Source organism: Puma concolor, chromosome F2, assembly GCF_028749965.1.
Source record: "Puma concolor isolate L17-30 chromosome F2, mPumCon1.1.hap2, whole genome shotgun sequence".
NCBI lineage: Eukaryota > Metazoa > Chordata > Mammalia > Carnivora > Felidae > Puma > Puma concolor.
Genome location: NC_141684.1, coordinates 55,538,850 through 55,556,975, shown reverse-complemented (window position 1 = coordinate 55,556,975; position 18,126 = coordinate 55,538,850). Strand labels below are relative to the sequence as shown.

The window sequence follows — 18,126 nt, the reverse complement described above, 5'->3', positions numbered from 1 at the left end:
TTAATGCTTTTAACATTAACATTAATTAATCAATATTTGACAAGCCATGAGACACGTTTTTAAGCTGCCATTGTTTAGGTGTTCAGAGTTACAGTGACTCCTGCAAAGACTCACCTCAGAGCACCAGCCAGTCGTAAGGAATTACCCAGGAACAATGCCTGTGTAATAATTTAGTCTTCAACCTGGATAGCTCAGCATTGAGTAAGACTTCTCTTAGCTGCATACTGTGAAAGAAACAATGAATGTGGGAAGAAGTTAAATAGCACATCCAGGTCACCAACACAGGCCTGACACCAGAAGCCATGCCAGTGCATTTTCCAAAAGGTACCCTGAATAGCCTGCATTAGAATCACCAGGGTTACTTATCAAACATATAGATTCCTGGGGGTGCCTGGTGGCTCAGTCAGTTAAGCATCCAATTCTTGATTTCACCTCAGGTCGTGATTTCATGATTCATGAGCTCAAGCCCCACATGGGGCTCTATGCTGACACTGCAGAGCCTGCCTGGGATTCTCTTCTTCTCGCTCTGCCTCTCTCCCCATCCTCTCTCTCTCTCAAAATAAATAAATAAACTTTATATATTACATACATACATATATTACCTATGGGTCTTAACCAAAGAACCACAGAATCAGAACTTTGGGGAGCGGATACCAGGCCTCTGCATTTTTATCAAGCACTTCAGTGATTGTTAATATACACTGTACAGAGTCATACAGCCTCCTGATGCTGCAGGGAAACTGCAGTGCACAAAATGTGGGGGGATGCTAGGTGGGGTGCAACTGCCTCTGGCGTTTCTACTCTAATCACTAAGTAACCACAGGGTTTCAAAGATTACCCGAGTGACCTTGGCATGTTCAAGAGGGGGCCAGAACAAGGACTTTCTGTTTTCTGTGGCCAAGTGGACATTACCTTTACACCGTTCACACGTCTCCAAAGAAAATTTGGATAATGAAAGTAAAACAGGCAAGTGAGGAGAGGTGCGTGTGGAATAAAACGAGAAAGGACATTTGGAGATTTGATTGGCTAAAGTTGAAAAGCTCAGGACTTAGCCTACAGCTGATGAAAAATGGGGCAGGGGAAAAAGGTGCACTTGCCCCAATCCTCCCATATTTTCCTTAGGTTCAATGGATGCTGCTATCCAATGATTAATTATAGCATTCCCGGTTGCACAAATGCTTAGCATCAACTTATTCTAAAAAACAAAACAAAACAAAAACTCCTCAATGAGGGTTAAATGCTTCTTCTAAGACGGTATGTCCAAAAAATCCCCAGCTGAAAATTCAGCTAGCCACATTCAGTAGAAAACTCAAAGCCATGTAGATGAGTACTGAATTGACAATAGTGCTTAAGGCTAGAACAAGTGTTCATTGGAAACTCAAATCAGTGGACCATTATTCTGCCAGGTTTGCTTTTGGGTGATTATAAAATGGATATGTTTTTCTTCCCCAGTCTCAGGAGGCCCAGGTGCTGAAACAATTGGCAGAGAAGAGGGAACATGAGCGAGAAGTCCTTCAGAAGGCTTTGGAGGAGAACAACAACTTCAGCAAAATGGCGGAGGAAAAGCTGATCCTGAAAATGGAACAAATTAAAGAAAACCGTGAGGCTAATCTAGCTGCTATTATTGAACGTCTGCAGGAAAAGGTAATCCCGACAAAGTTCTAGGCATAAGCATGCATTCATACGAAACACAGCTGGGTGAAGTTCCAAATGCCCGGGCACCAGGGACTTAGTCAAAACTTGTTTCAAGTACAGAGACAGCTAATGCCTTGGACAGGTTCTTCCACTGTAGCACTGACTCTGTGGGCACTGCGACATGGGAGAGGAGTGGGAATCCAACGTTAAAGCTAGAATTTGGTGAAATGTTTTAGTAGTGAATGGATTCAGGGAAGCTGATTCATGCTTTTCAAATATATAAAAGACTTGCACAAACTTTAAGAACCAATCCATTAGAAAAATATTAAATTGGAAATATGAAACATGCCATAAAAATATCATATTAATAAGTAACAATAATATATAACAAAATAATACATTCAATATTTACTTTACTATTTCATTGAGTGTAATATTGAATATATAAATAATAACTTGGAAAAATATATTCAAGAAATGACAGACTACCTAGGAAAAATGGAAAGCCCATTCTGTCTATGTAGGAGAATCTACATGGGAAACCAGGGTATAGTAACATTCATGGAACCAAAGGGAAGGGAAGCTAGTAAGGGATGTTTATTTCCTCACGTTCTGATATCCTGGTGTCTTTCTCCTCACCAACCCTGAAATATACCCATTCCCATCAATCAGGATGAGCAGAGCAGGAGATCCTCTGAAAAGTATTCTCTCTTTCCCTGTTGTTGACGCTATGCTATCTATCCATCACCACCACCACCACCCAGCAAAGTTTCCTTTGAAAATGTGTAGTATAGATATGAATAGTGTAGCTTTTTCCATCTCCAGAAATTGGATTAAGCATTGAGAAATATGATTTTTGAGAAACAATGCCTCAGTCCTTTTCTGAGCCATTGCCCTCTGCACCAGTACTGGGTACTATTACATGTTGGCACTGGAGATACAGACGGAAGTAGGACTGTCCCTGTCATCAAAGCACTAAGAGTTTAAACAAGATCAGCCTCCTGTTTTCTGAGTATTTCTTAGGAAGACCCAGGGATCAGGCAACTCTGTTCTGAAGTTCTGATGACTCTGTTTTTACTTGCATTCTCTGATGACAAATATCAATCCAGAACCAAAGGAAATCAGGCACAAAACATAAATATGTATATATATATATATATATATATATATATATATATATATATATAATTTCATGGAGATTTTCATGGGCATCTGTGCTTTTGAGGGATTTTTTAAAGCATTGCCTAGGGAAGGGCCTATGGGCTCTGACACAGCAGTAGGACACTGAGGCTCTCAGAGGTATGTGGAGAAAGTACTAGATGACCTGGTCAGGAGCAGAGAACCACTGAATGCCTTGGTCAGAACCTTAAAGTTAAAATTTAATTTATGCATATAAGCTGGTGCTTCCATACTCTCAGAACAATGTCATTGTGTTACACCCAAGTGCATCAGGTCAGGATTTCAAGGAGGCAGTTCAGCTCTCTGCATGTTACACATGGTGGTACCATAGCAAGTGCTTTGCTGAGATGCAGGAGAGCGGAGTTCCATTGGGCAAAATTTATGTGCCTCACCTTGAACCATTCAGTCTTCCTCCATTTGCCCTCAGTTCACACGTTTCTGTACAACCAAGGAGATTCCTGCTGACTGGTGCTCATACCACGGATAGCAGAAGACCACTGTGTGTTCTGTTTGGGATAATTATGACTCAAGCATCTCATATCCTAGGCCCTAAAAAAAAAAAAAAAAATAAGTTGCTAGAAATGGGGCATGCTGATCATATTCCAGGCTTTTCAATTAGACCGTAATATCTAGTGCAAGATTTATATCACTGACAACCAGGAGCATTATTGTTTTTGAAATTACACATATGCAAATATATAGCATATCCCTCTTGATTTCAACTATAAAGTGGTACATAAAATTTGCATGTTTTAACTAGTATTTCCAGAAGTGTTGGATTTTAACAGGTAATTTCTTTTTCTCTGTGTATTTCTCTTCACCCACTCCCCAGCCCAGCACCTTTTAGCACTCTTTCCCATTCTCACCCAGATTTAGTCTCCACCTCCTTTCAGACACACTTGCATACAGACATGCAATTTGTCCTAGAAATAATCAGCCTGTGGACGGGTTAACATCCTGACACCAAGCTGCAAAATCTCCCAGTGAGACGCAGGCGTCTATATTTTTTAAAACCCTCCAGATGATTCCAATATTTGGCCAGGTTTGAGAACTAGGGGTTTATAGCCTATTCTGATTTAAATCCCAACTGACAGTATTCTATCCCACGCTGGATAATGCAGCCCAGATCATTTTTAGGACCACATTCCCCTTGGAATTTCATAGCCACAGAGATGCTTTTCAAATCTAATGGGACCTTTGGCCGGTGTCCTCCAAGATTCATTATCATCTCCATAAAGTGGAGGTACTCCTTGGGGAGTATCCAAATTTACTTCCTTTTGATGTATTTTAAATATGTTTTCTTTTTCCTAAATAAGACAGAGTAAGGTTTTTATCATGACCAATATCTAGCCTTTTGTTTGAATGAAATTACTGCAGTAAGATTAAATTAAAAAGAGAATCAATAATAATACTAATGCTGAAAATGCATGAAACTGCTAACATATATAAGCTGTTCTGGAATCCGATGCATCGAAAGATGATTACTACTGAAAATGACACCGATTAATCAGTTAATCATTCAGTGCGTATTCGTGGAGTACCTATGTGCTTAGACACCTGGAATAATATCAAAGAGCATTTACCAACCGTCTCTTTCCCTATGCAGATAGTATAAAACCAGCAACGAATAGCATAGCACCAAAAATTAGAGAATAAGACAACACATAATATGGACCAATATAGATAGTTAATACAAAAGCACTGAAAAATGTTAGTAAAAATGAAATCCATGTCAAGGCTAGCACACTAAATTCTCACAACTGTGACAGGCCTCACTTCACTGAGCCTGTCAATTAGCCAGACGACGTGATACAGAGCCATGGTGTCCGCGGTTTCCTCAGTGTCATTCACTGACAAATTCCCACAAACTTCTTGGAGATCCAGCCATGTTAGCTCAAAGTCTTTAGCTAAAACTGAAAGCCTAAAGCAAAAACAATCTCAGTTGCACTTTAGAATCTAGTGAAGTGCTCTTTAAACTAAGAGATTTTGATTTAATTGTCTGGAGTGACACCCAGAGATCAGTATTACTTCTAAAGTTTACCAGTAGATGCTAATAGCAGGAGTTGAGAACCACTGAGCTAAAGACTTCTTAAATATGCTTTGATATATTGTCGTAAATTATATTAAAGTATTTTTATCTTCGTTCCATAGAAGTGTTCTTTTCTCCTTCAGAAAAGAATGTTATGCTTTTTTCTTTCAATGTCTGTTTCCATAGCACCTCGTCTCAACACCCCAGCTTATTATAAAGGAAAGAATCAAATGTGGAGAAAGGTGTGAAAGAAGGAATGCATCTGCCACCGAGAGTTACCCTAGGCTGATCTGTTTATGTCACTCACATTGAAATTACAACTACCCAACAGTCTTCAAATTGAGTGACATAAATAGTCATACCCAGGACTCAAAAGTATAGTCTGTGGACAATGATTGACACTCTGGTGAAGTTTAAAATGTTCTTGTTCATGGAATAATATAATAGAAAGAGACACACTGAGACAGAGACTGAGATGGAGACAGAGACAGAGAGACAGAGACAGAGATAGAAAAACACCTTTTCCTGCCATGCGAAAGGATTAAAGAGACACTTTCTTCTTCCCCCAACATGTCCTTTCTCCCCTAACGCATTCAACAGTATCTAGCAGAAAATTCACTGCCTGGCCCATCAGGAACCCTGAGTAACAGCAGCTCTGTCATCAGACCCAACCAGGATCTGTAGTGGGTATTTTTTTTTTTTTTTTTAATTTTAACGTTTATTTACTTTTTGGGACAGAGAGAGACAGAGCATGAACGGGGGAGGGGCAGAGAGAGAGGGAGACACAGAATCGGAAACAGGCTCCAGGCTCTGAGCCATCAGCCCAGAGCCCGACGCGGGGCTCGAACTCACGGACCGCGAGATCGTGACCTGGCTGAAGTCGGACGCTTAACCGACTGCGCCACCCAGGCGCCCCTGTAGTGGGTATTTTTTAAAAGCCAGTTAAAGCAGGTATAATCATTTTCACAATATTGCATACATTCATAATACATCTAACTTTAACATCAAGCATTTAAAGGTACAGCCAATTACCAATCTTTTCACATAGGCCAAGACCATTTTGAGAGATGGATCAGTTAATTGGGGTACCATGTCCCCCTTTTCCCCATTATCCACCTATATCATATTAGCTATGATTGACAGTTTCAATTTCTGTAAAATTGGGTAAGGGCTAAAGATATCTGCAAAATAACATGAATATAGGACCTTAACAACTTTTCTTTTTTACAAATTTCCCCTAGCTTTTATACTTGATCCAATATCTGATCATACTGCCCTTTCTCAGGTATTTCCAAAGCTTTTCCTCCACCCACACTAGCTTCTATTACTGTATCTTTAATTAAATTATGTAATTAAATTCTCAACTAGCTAGCCGAACAGGGTGGAAATATCATTGACTACAAGTAAGCATGTAATTCAGCCAGTGAGAGGAAAAGTATGTGGAAATAATAGGGAAGAGCCTACTAGCCTCATAAGCAACCCAACATTTAGGTGATACCAGGATGATGGCGGGAATGGAGAGTGTTGGTTAACCTACCAGATCAGTTAAGAGGACTTCTAGTGAACCTTGTTGAATTCTCCACTTAATTCAAATTGTGTCACATCTTCTTGCCTTTATAGCTCTACCCCACGATTCACTAGCCAAGGCCAAGACCGCCCAGATCATAATATTGTAACAAATACCAAAGGAGCTTCCCATGGTGTTCAGGAGTAAGAGAAGCAAAAAAACACAGACAACCTTGACAGCTACTTTACCTAGCCAACCACAAAGGACAGTACTTAGTCAGTAAGAGATGTTGTTTTAGTATATTGATCATCTCACCTCTAACAATATAGAAAAGTTGGTGCAAAAACATTGTAGTCATTATTTCAGTGACAATAGCATCCCATAATATGACACAGCTTAAAACAATAAAAATATTTTGAGGGAATAAGATTCTGTGGTTCTTTTCTGAAAAGGTGATTTTGATGTTATATAACTCCTTAGATACAGATTTCAACCATTATTAATTTTCATCTGTCATAAAGTTTTCTTCTCCTCTGACTTTTGTTTGGGGGGAGGGGTCATTCTTGTTCACGAATGCAATTTATGTAACTATTTACTATTGAACCTGTCTGAGGAATGAATAATGAAAGGAAAAGGGGACGTAAAACTAGCTGTTCTTGATTGCTGGCTGTAGGCCAGCCATTTTGCATGTACACTGCATTTAATCCAAACAACAACCCTGAAAGGAGATACTGTTATTGTCTCCATTTCATATCTAAGGAATTTGTCCTTAGAGAGATTTAGTCAAGATCACAAAGCTAAATAGACGACAGAGTTTAGCTCTGAACCCCTGTCTTTTTCATTCCACCCTTTATACTAACCTTTATACTAAGCTGAAGCTGCAATTCGTTGACGATCATCAAACACCACACAGTAAGCAGGCTTAGCAGTACCATTGGAAGTTTACGCTCCAATGACCACAATCATCTCGATATATGAAAACGTTCTTTCCTGGCACTCACAGCTCACTCCTGACCCCTCTTTTGTATTGCAAGTGCGTAGCCATTTATAAAAAGAATTTCTGATGATTCTGACCGCAATCCTCATCTTGCATTTAAATCGACTCATGCAACAGAATTTCACAGATGGAGCTGATACTCTAGGTCATCTAGTTCAGATCCCTTGTTTGTATTTGATAACTAGTGAGGCAAAGGAGACCTTAAAAGGTAAAAAGTATACATATAATTAAATTTAAAAAAAAAAAAAAAGGAAAGAAGAAAAAGAAAGACCTCATATTTCTTGGCTTCCAGTACAGAAATCTCTCTAATCACATCTTCTTAGGGAAACGGAATGTTTCCTAAAGCCATCTTTCATACATTTTTGCATACCAAGGAAGTAGTTACATACAATGCTAAAATATGATCTATTACACTTCCCTTATATTGATGGGAGGAAGGAAGGTAAGACTGGAAAGGTCACTGGGACTCAAGTTTTGAAAGGCTCTGACTAATAGGTTAAGCATTTAAGAAGCATATAAAAAAGTCTTCTTCCTGCGTCTAATCCTCTCAAAGTGTCCACTGATAATTGTAAAGGCCTTAAAATATTCAGGAAGAGGAAAAACCATTAAAATAGGGTAAACAACAGTAGGATGTTCTATTGCCATTTTCTGGATTTATATAGCGATCATAATATTCTGGATTCTCTTGATCATATGACCTTTTTAATAGTTTTACTCAAATACAGTATTAAGGGTTTTTTTAGGCACTGTAAGTCTTATAAGATCTTCTGTTATGTTATACTTACTGGGTCCCTTGTCCTTTCTCGTGAAGTGAAGAGAATTCCTAATGATAGACATCAAACAACTGGGTGACTTCCAACGAGGCATGTATTGTGTAAAGAAGTAGGCAAGCCTTTCCGGTTCTCTGTGGAGCAGACACCCAGGCTCTGTGACATTACTTCTCCCTTTGGTGTCTTCCAGGAGAGGCATGCCGCGGAGGTGCGCAGGAACAAGGAACTCCAGGTTGAACTGTCTGGCTGAAACGATGGAGGGTATGGCACGCCCCACCATTAGTAAATCCCCCTGCCTATATTATAATGGATCATGCGATATCAGTATGGGAAATGTATGACATGGTTTAAAAAGAACTCATTATAAAAAACAAAAACAAAAAAACAGAATCAAAAATTAAAAAAAAAATCAATGCGGTCTCTTTGCAGAATGTTTTGCTTGATGTTTAAAAAATACCTTGGATCTTATTTTGTAAATACTTACATTTTTGTTAAAAAATACAAGTATTGCATTATGCAAGTTATTTCATAATCTTACATGTCCTGTAACAGGCTTTTGATGTTGTGTCTTTCCACTCAAATGAATTTGCTAGGTCTGTTCTTTTTGAAGCCCTCATGTCGAACTCCATTCCCTGCCCTTTTCATTCCAACAGAAAAATGAGGTCAGTAGACAGTCTATGGTGCTAGAAACCCACCATTGCCTAATGACCTAGATGGCTTTGTAATCTCTGAACTTGACTAAGACCACACCTAGGTTACAGGTTTTATGACTCCACACGAACCTCCACATTTGTTCACTCATAATCTACTAACTGCCTAGAAACTACAAAACCAGGCTAAGAAAAAAAAAAAAAACAAACACCAATCATAGCATTTACTTCTGCTTCTCCTGGATTATGTGCTACAAATGTGCTTTGGCTTTAGAAAGGGATGGATGAGAAGACAGAGCTGAGATCAACCTGGGTAGAAGCAGAAAGTTAAACCCTTTAAAAGCGCTGAACACAGATTCGAATCCAAATGGTTCAAGCAGCCATGAAATCGCTCTTCATGAAGTGGGCTTAATTCTCTAGTTTAAGTTCTTTTGATGGAATGAATTAATTAATGTGTCAGGTGGCTTATTTGTGGATGCCATGATTGATGATGTTCATTTTAAGCTCTTACCTATAGTACAAGTACATGATGCTACTGAATATTTTTCCACTTGGAAACTGTGAGCTGGTTGTTGCATTGAAACACACATACAAACGAGATCAAAAACACTGCGGACTTTCACTCAAGCTGGTCTTTCTTCCCCAGTGTGAGGCAATCCTGCCTATTAAAAAAAAAAAAAAATTACTCCATCTGTGAGGGCTGATACAGCTAAGGGGGCTAGGCAGGGCATTTGTGCCAACTAAGAATCACCAGACACCCATCATAAGTACCTATCGCAGTTTTGAAGTCGTTTCTCCCCCAAATCCCAACTCCTGAAGGTTGCTGCCTGCATATTTACTCTTCATTAGTGCTATTTTCCTGTATGTCATTGTGAGCAAGCTGTGATTAATAAAGAATTGGAGTTCTGTGAACTAATAAAGGTTCAGTCTGTTCTCTTGCCCCTTCATGTATCTGACCTGGAGTTCAGATTTTAAAAGGGTGGCCAATGGATTAGACAATCTCATAAGCAAAGAGACAATAATTAGAGTTTGAAGGAAACCAGTGCCCTGCTGATTCACTTCCCTTCTGGGGCAGCAGGCAGCATCTCTTTTCTCTCTGCTTCTGACAGGCCAACGCAGCAGGAGAGGTCTTCAATCTGTTTCCCTTGAAAACATTCAGGACTGCAGGAGATACCACAGGTTCAGACTGACGGTTCTGAGAACGAGACCCCCTTTCAAAACATTTGGAAGGTTCCTGGCACCACCTCGTGCTCTCCCATGTGGCCACAGAACACCTTCACCGGCCTGTTAAAATGAGATTTCCCTGCCATAGTGCTGAATTTTGCACCACCAGTAAGCATACTGCACACATGGACACAGCAGGGTCCTGTCGATGACCCAGATGGATCTTACAGGACCAAAGGAACCCCATCCAGCTTTAGCAGAAAACCATAAATAATTGAAACCATGCAGATTTATGAATAAGTAAACTGGGCTATAGTCCATAGGAGCACTAGTGAGCCAGGTTTGAGGATGAGGCCACCTGGTCCCTCTCTTTGTGGGAATCTAACACTGCAACGATCAATACACATGTTTGCAAGGCTGAACGCCACGATCTTCCTTTGGGAAGTCAGTTGGAGCTTCTGATTAGCAGAAACCAATCTTCATTTTCGTACTGATTTCTATACAACTTAGTTTGTAATGTTTTCGTAAAACATTATTTGAAGGGCTTCCATGGGACCAGACCCTGTGACTGAGTCCCGGAAACACGAAAATGAATGACCACAAGAAGCTCACAATCTACTTGTGAGCCAATGGGGATATTTTGATGTGTCCCTGCAGCATACTGAGGGGAAGCATAACATTTCTATGAAGCTTTCTGAAATAACTAGAAATAGTTGAAAAACATCTCACACTACTTTGTGGGTCCCTACATTGGAACTGTTGACCAATCCAACTGAAAATCTCAAAGGTGGAGAAACTAAGGCCCAGAGAGACAGAAGATAAGTGACTTTGCTCCAGGTCACAATTCCCACTTAGCGTGATTTCTCTCCTTATTGGTAGCTCATCAGCAGACCATCCTCAAATCTTACCACACCAGCAAGGATGTGTTATGTCTATAAAGTTCCCCTAGACTAATGTTTTGCAATATTGGCATGCTTCATAGTCATTTGGAGGACTTGCTAAAAACAGATTGCTGAGCTGCAACCCCAGAATTTCTGATTTCTGAGGTCTGTGGAAGCCTGAGAATGTGCATTTCCATCATGTTCTCAAGCGGCACTGGCATTGCTTGCCTGCAACCTCACTTGAGAGGCCCCGCTGCAAAATGTAATCGATACAGATGTGTGGATTCTTGGTGATGGCCACAGTGGTGGTATTGTTTCATTCAGGGCATATTCCATGGGAGTGGGGCGTGAAAAGAAACTCATTCATTCAATATTGTTCAAAAAAGTGGAACCCAAAGGAATCCAAGAAGAAGAAAAAAATGAACTAGACCTTGCAAGTTCATAAAAGAATAGAAAGAAAGCATCTAAGAGACAGATGAGGTCAAGGAACCAAAAGCGTTGTCTCTCTCACAACATCTTATTTCAGTAAGGCTTAAAATGCCTCAGATGCTCCTGACCCTTTAAGAGTTGAACTAAGAGATCTTTGCAGAGATGATGTCATTTTGCAAGTTATCCACAGTTTGGTAGTCTTGTTCCACTTATAATTTTTTTTACAGAGAGCCTGGTATCCTCGGGACTATGTTTAAATTGAATATATGACTTTAAAATGCACTCTGAAGAAAATTCACAGAAGCTCATCGGTTTACAGATTTACCCTCCTCTCCTATTTCTTCCATACCCAAAATATATGGAACAACTGACGGTGATAAATTCTGTTTTCTCTGGAGGCAAGCACCAGCCTTTATAACATTTCTCAGGAGATAACATATGTAAGAGTGTACTGACAGTCATACTCTGCCACATCCACCCCCATCCCACTGAGGGAGAGAAGAAGGAGGAGATATGGCACCCGTGATTTTAGCAACCAAATAATCGATCATTTTGCGTTCTCAGCCCTGAATGAGACAATTAGCCTTGACTTCTAATCAGGCCATTTGCTGAAAATTCCTAAGGCAAACACACAGCCCCAAACAAAACTGAGATTCCCAAACTCTTCCCCCAAATTACCATAAAGTCATCTTGGATCCTTCACTGCCCCCACCACCCACTTCCAGTTAATCATCAAGTATCATCAGTTTGACCCCCAAATTGTCCCTCATTTCTTGCTTCTTTTCTATTTCCATAATCACTCCCCTACTTTGGGTTTTATTAGACTCTTACAGCAACCAACGTATCTCCTTCACTCTAATCTGCAGGCCCCTCTCCACTCTGACCACATCTCTCCAGTCCTCTACCACCTCGTCCCCCTTAGCAGCAGACTAAAATCTACACTCCTCTGCATGGCGGTAAAGTGCCTCACTAGCCCCCTCCTTTCTCAAGAACATTACTCCCCTTGGGCACCAAACTATTCACTTTAACAAGAACCTTCTGGTCTCTATGCACATGCTGTACTCTCTGTTTAGAATTATGGTCACTACAAATTAGTTAGGAGATGCTAGACCAGACTGTGATAAAACCTACAAAATCAAAGTGGGGCTAGTAAATCACAGAGGCTTATTTTCTGCTCCTCATACATGTCCAGCATGGGTCACTGTGGACTCTGTCATTCCTCACTCTGCACTAAAGGCCAAGGAGCTGCCTTTATCTGAGATACTGCTGGCCCCTATGGAAAAGGGAAAGTGGGAAACCGGCCAATTGTGCACTGGCCCAGAAGCAGCAGACATCACATTTCTTTGGACAAAGCAAGTGATATGACCACATTTAACTCCAAATGGGCAGGAAAATACAATCTCAACATAAGCTCTAAAGGAGGAAAGCCATAAATATTTAATGAACAGCACCAGTGACTGCCACCCTACTGGTCACAAAACATTCAGTCACCCTCCTTCCCACATGTAAAGTACGCTCACACTGTCCCTAAGGTAAAATCTCCAGGTCCATTTGATCACAGCAGCAAGCTCAACATCCAGGGTCTCTGGGTAATGCACAGTACTCTCTCTGATAGATGTGGACATGAGTCCTCTTGACCAGAGACAAGTTAATGAAGATGACAAGTTACTTTCCCCAACATAATCAATACACAATGATGAAACATTTCTTGCTTCTGTCTCTATTCTGATTGCCAGAGAGGAATTCTCCCATCTGTGGCTCTAGGCTCTGTCTTCTAAGGAGATGTGCCTGTTCCTTCATTCTCCTTGGCCACATCTTACAGGGTATAGAGAATATGCCTTCCTTGGAATCCGAGGAACTCTCTCGGCTAACTTGCTGCCCATCATGTGGTTCCAAGAGATGCTAAGTCTTTACTGATCTAAAATTGGTCCATATCTTGGCAAGAAATGGATGATACATTATTATAAATGGGTAGATGAAGAGAAATGAATGAAGATTCTATCAGACAGAATAGAATGGTATGGACAGATTAAAAGAAACCAGCTAAAGATGGTAAAGCACTTGGGGCGCCTGGGTGGCTCAGTCGGTTAAGTGTCCGACCTCTGCTTAGGTCATGATCTCACGGCTCATGGGTTCAAGCCCCGCGTCGGGCTCTGGTGCTGACAACTCAGAGCCTGGAGCCTGCTTCCGATTCTATGTCTCCCCCTCTCTCTGCCCCTCCCCCATTCACACTCTGTCTCTCACTCTCTCAAAAATAAATAAACACTTAAAAAATTTTTAAAAAGATGGTAAAGCACTGAAGGTGTACCAACAGAGAGAAATAATTTCCTCCTATGACGTGAAGACCCAGGAGACAGCTGTACCTGTAGAAGAAGGCTGCCTAATCTGGGGGCTATGACCTTCTGGAGATGAATTCAGCCTCTAACAAATGCAATCTGGCAAGGAGGGATTGGGGAATAAGTGTCTCAACAGTAACTGTCTCCACTCTCACCTTTCAATCTCTAGCCAAGACCCCTCATTGGCCAAATTGAACCATAAACCAGAGGGCAAAGGAGCCCAGGTGATGCCTGCATAGAAGTCAGCCTCTGGGGCTAAGCAAGAAGAGGAAAGGTAGAGAGAGACCCTGGAGGGGCAAACAGAGAATGTGGCCACCTGCAGTACAGGCCACAGACTGGTTTAGTGAACAGCACTAATGACAGTTATGGTGCCTTGTCACTTATTTGTCATTAGCACTGTTCACTAAATATTTCTGTGTCTTTCCTTTCAAGATAGCTCTCTCCTCACACCTGGAATCAGGTAAGGTTTTGTGACTTACTTTGGTCAGTGAGATGTGAGCACAAGTAATGCGTGTCCCTAAGAGTGGAAGCTTTAAGAGCACATTCATGATTCACCTTCCTGTTTTCCCTCCACCTCTGTGACCTGGAATAAAGATGAAGTAGAGCACAGTTCCCATCTGTTAGAGACACAAAGCATGAGGTTCAACCCTTTTCGTTGAACCCTAAGATCAACCCTTTTCGTTTTAAGCCTCTGAATTTTGGAGTTGTTTGTCATTCATCAATAAGTATTCATGGATTGAAACTCTTCACCATCACACAGGTCTCTTATCATCCTCAGTCCAAAATTGAATGTTCCAACAGCTTCTGAGTGGCTTCCATATCTTCAATTCATCTAAATGCTAAGTGCCAAGGAATCCAGTTAAAGCCAGGATATTGGGAGGGAGGCCTGATCTAAACACATGAACTCTTTATCTCAGATACTAAAAGGCAAATTAATTTTTTTCATTGGTTTGTTATGATGGCAACTATTGTCACCCACATCGCTTTAAAGGGTAAAAGAGCAAAGAAGTAACAAAAGAAAACTCAAGCATACAAAATGTTCACATGTGTACTTCTGTCAACTACCTCTAAACGTTATCATTTCCTAACACACCAATTCCCGTGACTGAGGTTCAGTAGAGCCTTTTGTGTATTAAAGGGAGACGCAAGGTGTATTAACATTTCATGTAAATCCGTGGGTACTTTGGGAAAGTCCTTTCTCCTTGTAATAAATATGTTACCTCATACCCTGAATACCAGTTAGATAAATGTGTCAGTTCAGTTCTGTAAGCTATACGACAGATACTAAGCTAGACCACATGTTAGTACACAGTGACGTACACAATCATGAATATGATCCCCTCTCTCTCGTTTTTGAGTCAAATCCAACTCTTCTTTCTTCCTTACCCCCTAATAATCCATCTTGTACCAAGGGGCAAGGATGTGGTGGATATTTTAGAGGCCAAATCCAAATCCAACAGGGCCTCTCTAACTTTCAGGCTAGCATTAAGCACTCAGGTCTTTGAAGAAAAAAAAAATGCTATCTTTTACCCTTTTCCAATCCTAGTGTCATAGTTTTTCTTATCCATCTCAGTCAAGCTTCCAGAAGCCGTTTCTCTTCCTTCACTTCCCATGCACGCTTTAGCCTACCACCATCTGCCTTCTGTTCTCACCTGTCCAGGAAAACTACACTCTACTACTCTATCTATGGTCTCTTTGGTGCTAAACCAAATAGATACTCTTAGTCTGGCCAAATACTGCTAGGGTCAGCCCCACATCTTACCTTCCCTACGAGCTTTCCTTATACCCTTCACACCCCACTAGGCTGACAAGACACCTCTTATGTGTTCCCAAAGCACCAGTGCAAAAATATTGTGGTGGTCAAGGGCATGGTCTCTGGGGTTTAAGGTTCCTAGCCCTCTGATCCTGGGCAAGTTGCTTATCTCCTTTAAATTTCCTTACATGTAAGTTGGGGATAGTATAATACTAAATGCCTATGGCTGATTGAATCACTGTTCTCAATTTGTCACTCTCTCCATGTGTCCTTGCAGGACATTTGCCATGTGACTTGCAGGACCTCCAACTAGAGGAGGCAGAGTATATTTTCCCACCCCACTGATGTTTGGTTTGACTATGTGTCATACTTTGGCCAATGGAATAATAATAAATTTGACGTGAGTAAATTCTCTAAATGTGCAGAGGCTTGCTACCTTACATTCCTATTAATCTGTCATGAAAACATGTCACAGAGGAACTGCTATAACAACAGTGGAGACACATGAGCAGACCTAAGTCCAATCAAGGAGTCATGGCCAGCTGACTGACAGCCTAAAATACACACACACACACACACACACACACACACATATATATACAAGAGAAGTAAGTATTTGTTGTCATGAGCCACTGAGGTTTGAAATGGCTTATAACACATTATTATGAGATGATTAATACAATGTCTGAGAACATTGCTGAGAAGAGAAAATGAGCTAATATAAAAGATCTCCACACAGCACATAGTACATAGTAATATTAAATAATTAGTCATTAGTAACCTATATCACACTGCATTATAATTTGTTTGCTTAGCTCCTTTAACCGTAAGCTCCTCTAAGATGGAGTTTCTAATTTATTGTTGAATCCCTAGTATTTAGCAAGTGTTACACACACACACACACACACACACACATGTGCACACACACACACACACATTTCTGGTGAGTTAGTAAGTCAGTGAACAAAATGAATTTATGAATCCAAATGACAAAAATATTTACGCAGTGCCTGGTGTATAGAGACATTTTAATAAATATTAGTTCCCACATCTTTCCTCCTATTATAGTCTGATAGCGTCTGCTTGATTTTTATTTGAGCTTGAAATTAAGCTTTATATCATACAAAGGACCATTTTAGATGATCAGAAAAACAAACTTCTGTGATGAATGGAAAAACTTCTTTACATCTAACCACAAGGAAAATCAGAAAAAAAAATCACTTGGGGGCAACCCTTTGACCATAACTTTAACACCAAAACTTTCAGCCACACACCATCAAACCAACGCTGGTCCCAACAGACCACACCACCGGGGCTGCTGATTCTGCTCACAAGTTATGCCATTTCAGGCAGCTCCTAGTACAGTTCCCTGAAGCCAGAAGCTCCCATTTGTTCCTGAGGAAAGGGAGTCTAGCTGATCTAAACTCTCTTCAGAAATGGGAAGGTATAGCATCAGCATAGTTCTTAGGGTTTGGCAACAAATAAATCCCTCACATTTATGTCCTGAACACCAGATGTGCTTTGTCTCCTTCAAACCACAAATTCCTTCTGTGAACGTCTTTCCCAATAGAGACCTCTCTCCCCTGAGTACACTTCTTCTCTGCAGGTGTCTCAAGGAAACATGGTAAGTATCTACCTTGCTCTTGTTTGCCACTTCTAGATCATTCTACTTCCTCTCTAAAACACCCAGTCTTGAAGTTCATGTCACCCTACTGTTCAACCTCTTCTCTTCATTGTTGGCATTCACTGCCAACCTCCAGGTCACACTCCCTCATTTCTCTATGATTTTTAGTTCCTGGATCACTGTAACTCTCTTCAACTCTACTTCTGTCCCAATGATTGGCAATTTTAATATTCACACAGTTGAAGCTTCCACGGTCTGCTTTGGGTTGCTTGGCCTCCCCTTCTTGAGTGATCATGCTCCTCCACTTTTCCTGAGTCACTCAGCCTCATGGTTATTCCCTAGGCCTTATCATTATCAATAATCCCAATCCCTCCATTATCTCTACTCCTTGCATCTCGCTCTTTGACCACCACCTCCCATCTTTCCAGTTGAAGCTCTTTAATACCTTGACTCCTCTCCTCAACCACACTGGGACTCAAGTCCCTTGATCATAACTTTTCACATGCCTTTCCCTCCTCAGTCATCACTTCCTCCTTATCAGCCTATTTTCCAAGGGCAATCATTGCCACCTCTCTCTTATATATCCCTACAACCCCCTCCTTTGATGTGTTGTGCTTAGTTGGCCAAACCCATAACCCCAGGTAAATTAACCCTCCTATGGTCCATGCTTGTACCCATCCAGATGAACAGAGCTGCAGAAACCACACAACTATTCTGACTTGTCTTCTTTAAATTCATGAACATGAACTTCAGTTGGGCCCTTAATTTTCCCCAGCAATCATACTTTATTTCTCTGGTTTTATCTTTATGTTCTCTCAAACCTCCTCAAACTTCCAACATGGCTTCCCCTGTGTTCACACTTAGCTGATGATTCTCCTGCCTTCTTCACTGAGCAAATGAAGTAATCACAATATAATATCCATCCACTCCCAACAACACATTTATCTGCCTACCACACTTATGTTCTGCTTTCCTGACCATTACCACAGATGAGCTGTCCAAAGCCAGGCCTTCCATTTGTGCACTAGAGCACATCTCCTCTAACCAGCTCAGATATATTGTTTCAGGAAGTCTCTCCTCTCCCTCTTATTTCATCATTTTTTTTCTACAATGTCAGCATACAAACATGCTAATATCTTAAAAAACATCTTAAAATTTTTTCTATTCTGGGA

The 18,126-nt window shown here is 40.7% G+C and overlaps 1 protein-coding gene across 1 annotated transcript in view; it reads left to right on the top strand.

Moving 5' to 3' along the window:
- STMN2 (stathmin 2) overlaps nt 1–9,679 on the top strand; it is a 47,378-nt gene extending 37,699 nt beyond the window's left edge. Inside the window, exons 4-5 of the mRNA XM_025922757.2 lie at nt 1,453–1,644; nt 8,308–9,679. Of these exons, the coding sequence (XP_025778542.2) occupies nt 1,453–1,644; nt 8,308–8,367 (252 nt within the window). The 3' untranslated portion in view covers nt 8,368–9,679. The remainder of the gene's footprint in view (nt 1–1,452; nt 1,645–8,307) is intronic.
- Nucleotides 9,680–18,126: the final 8,447 nt, after the last annotated feature.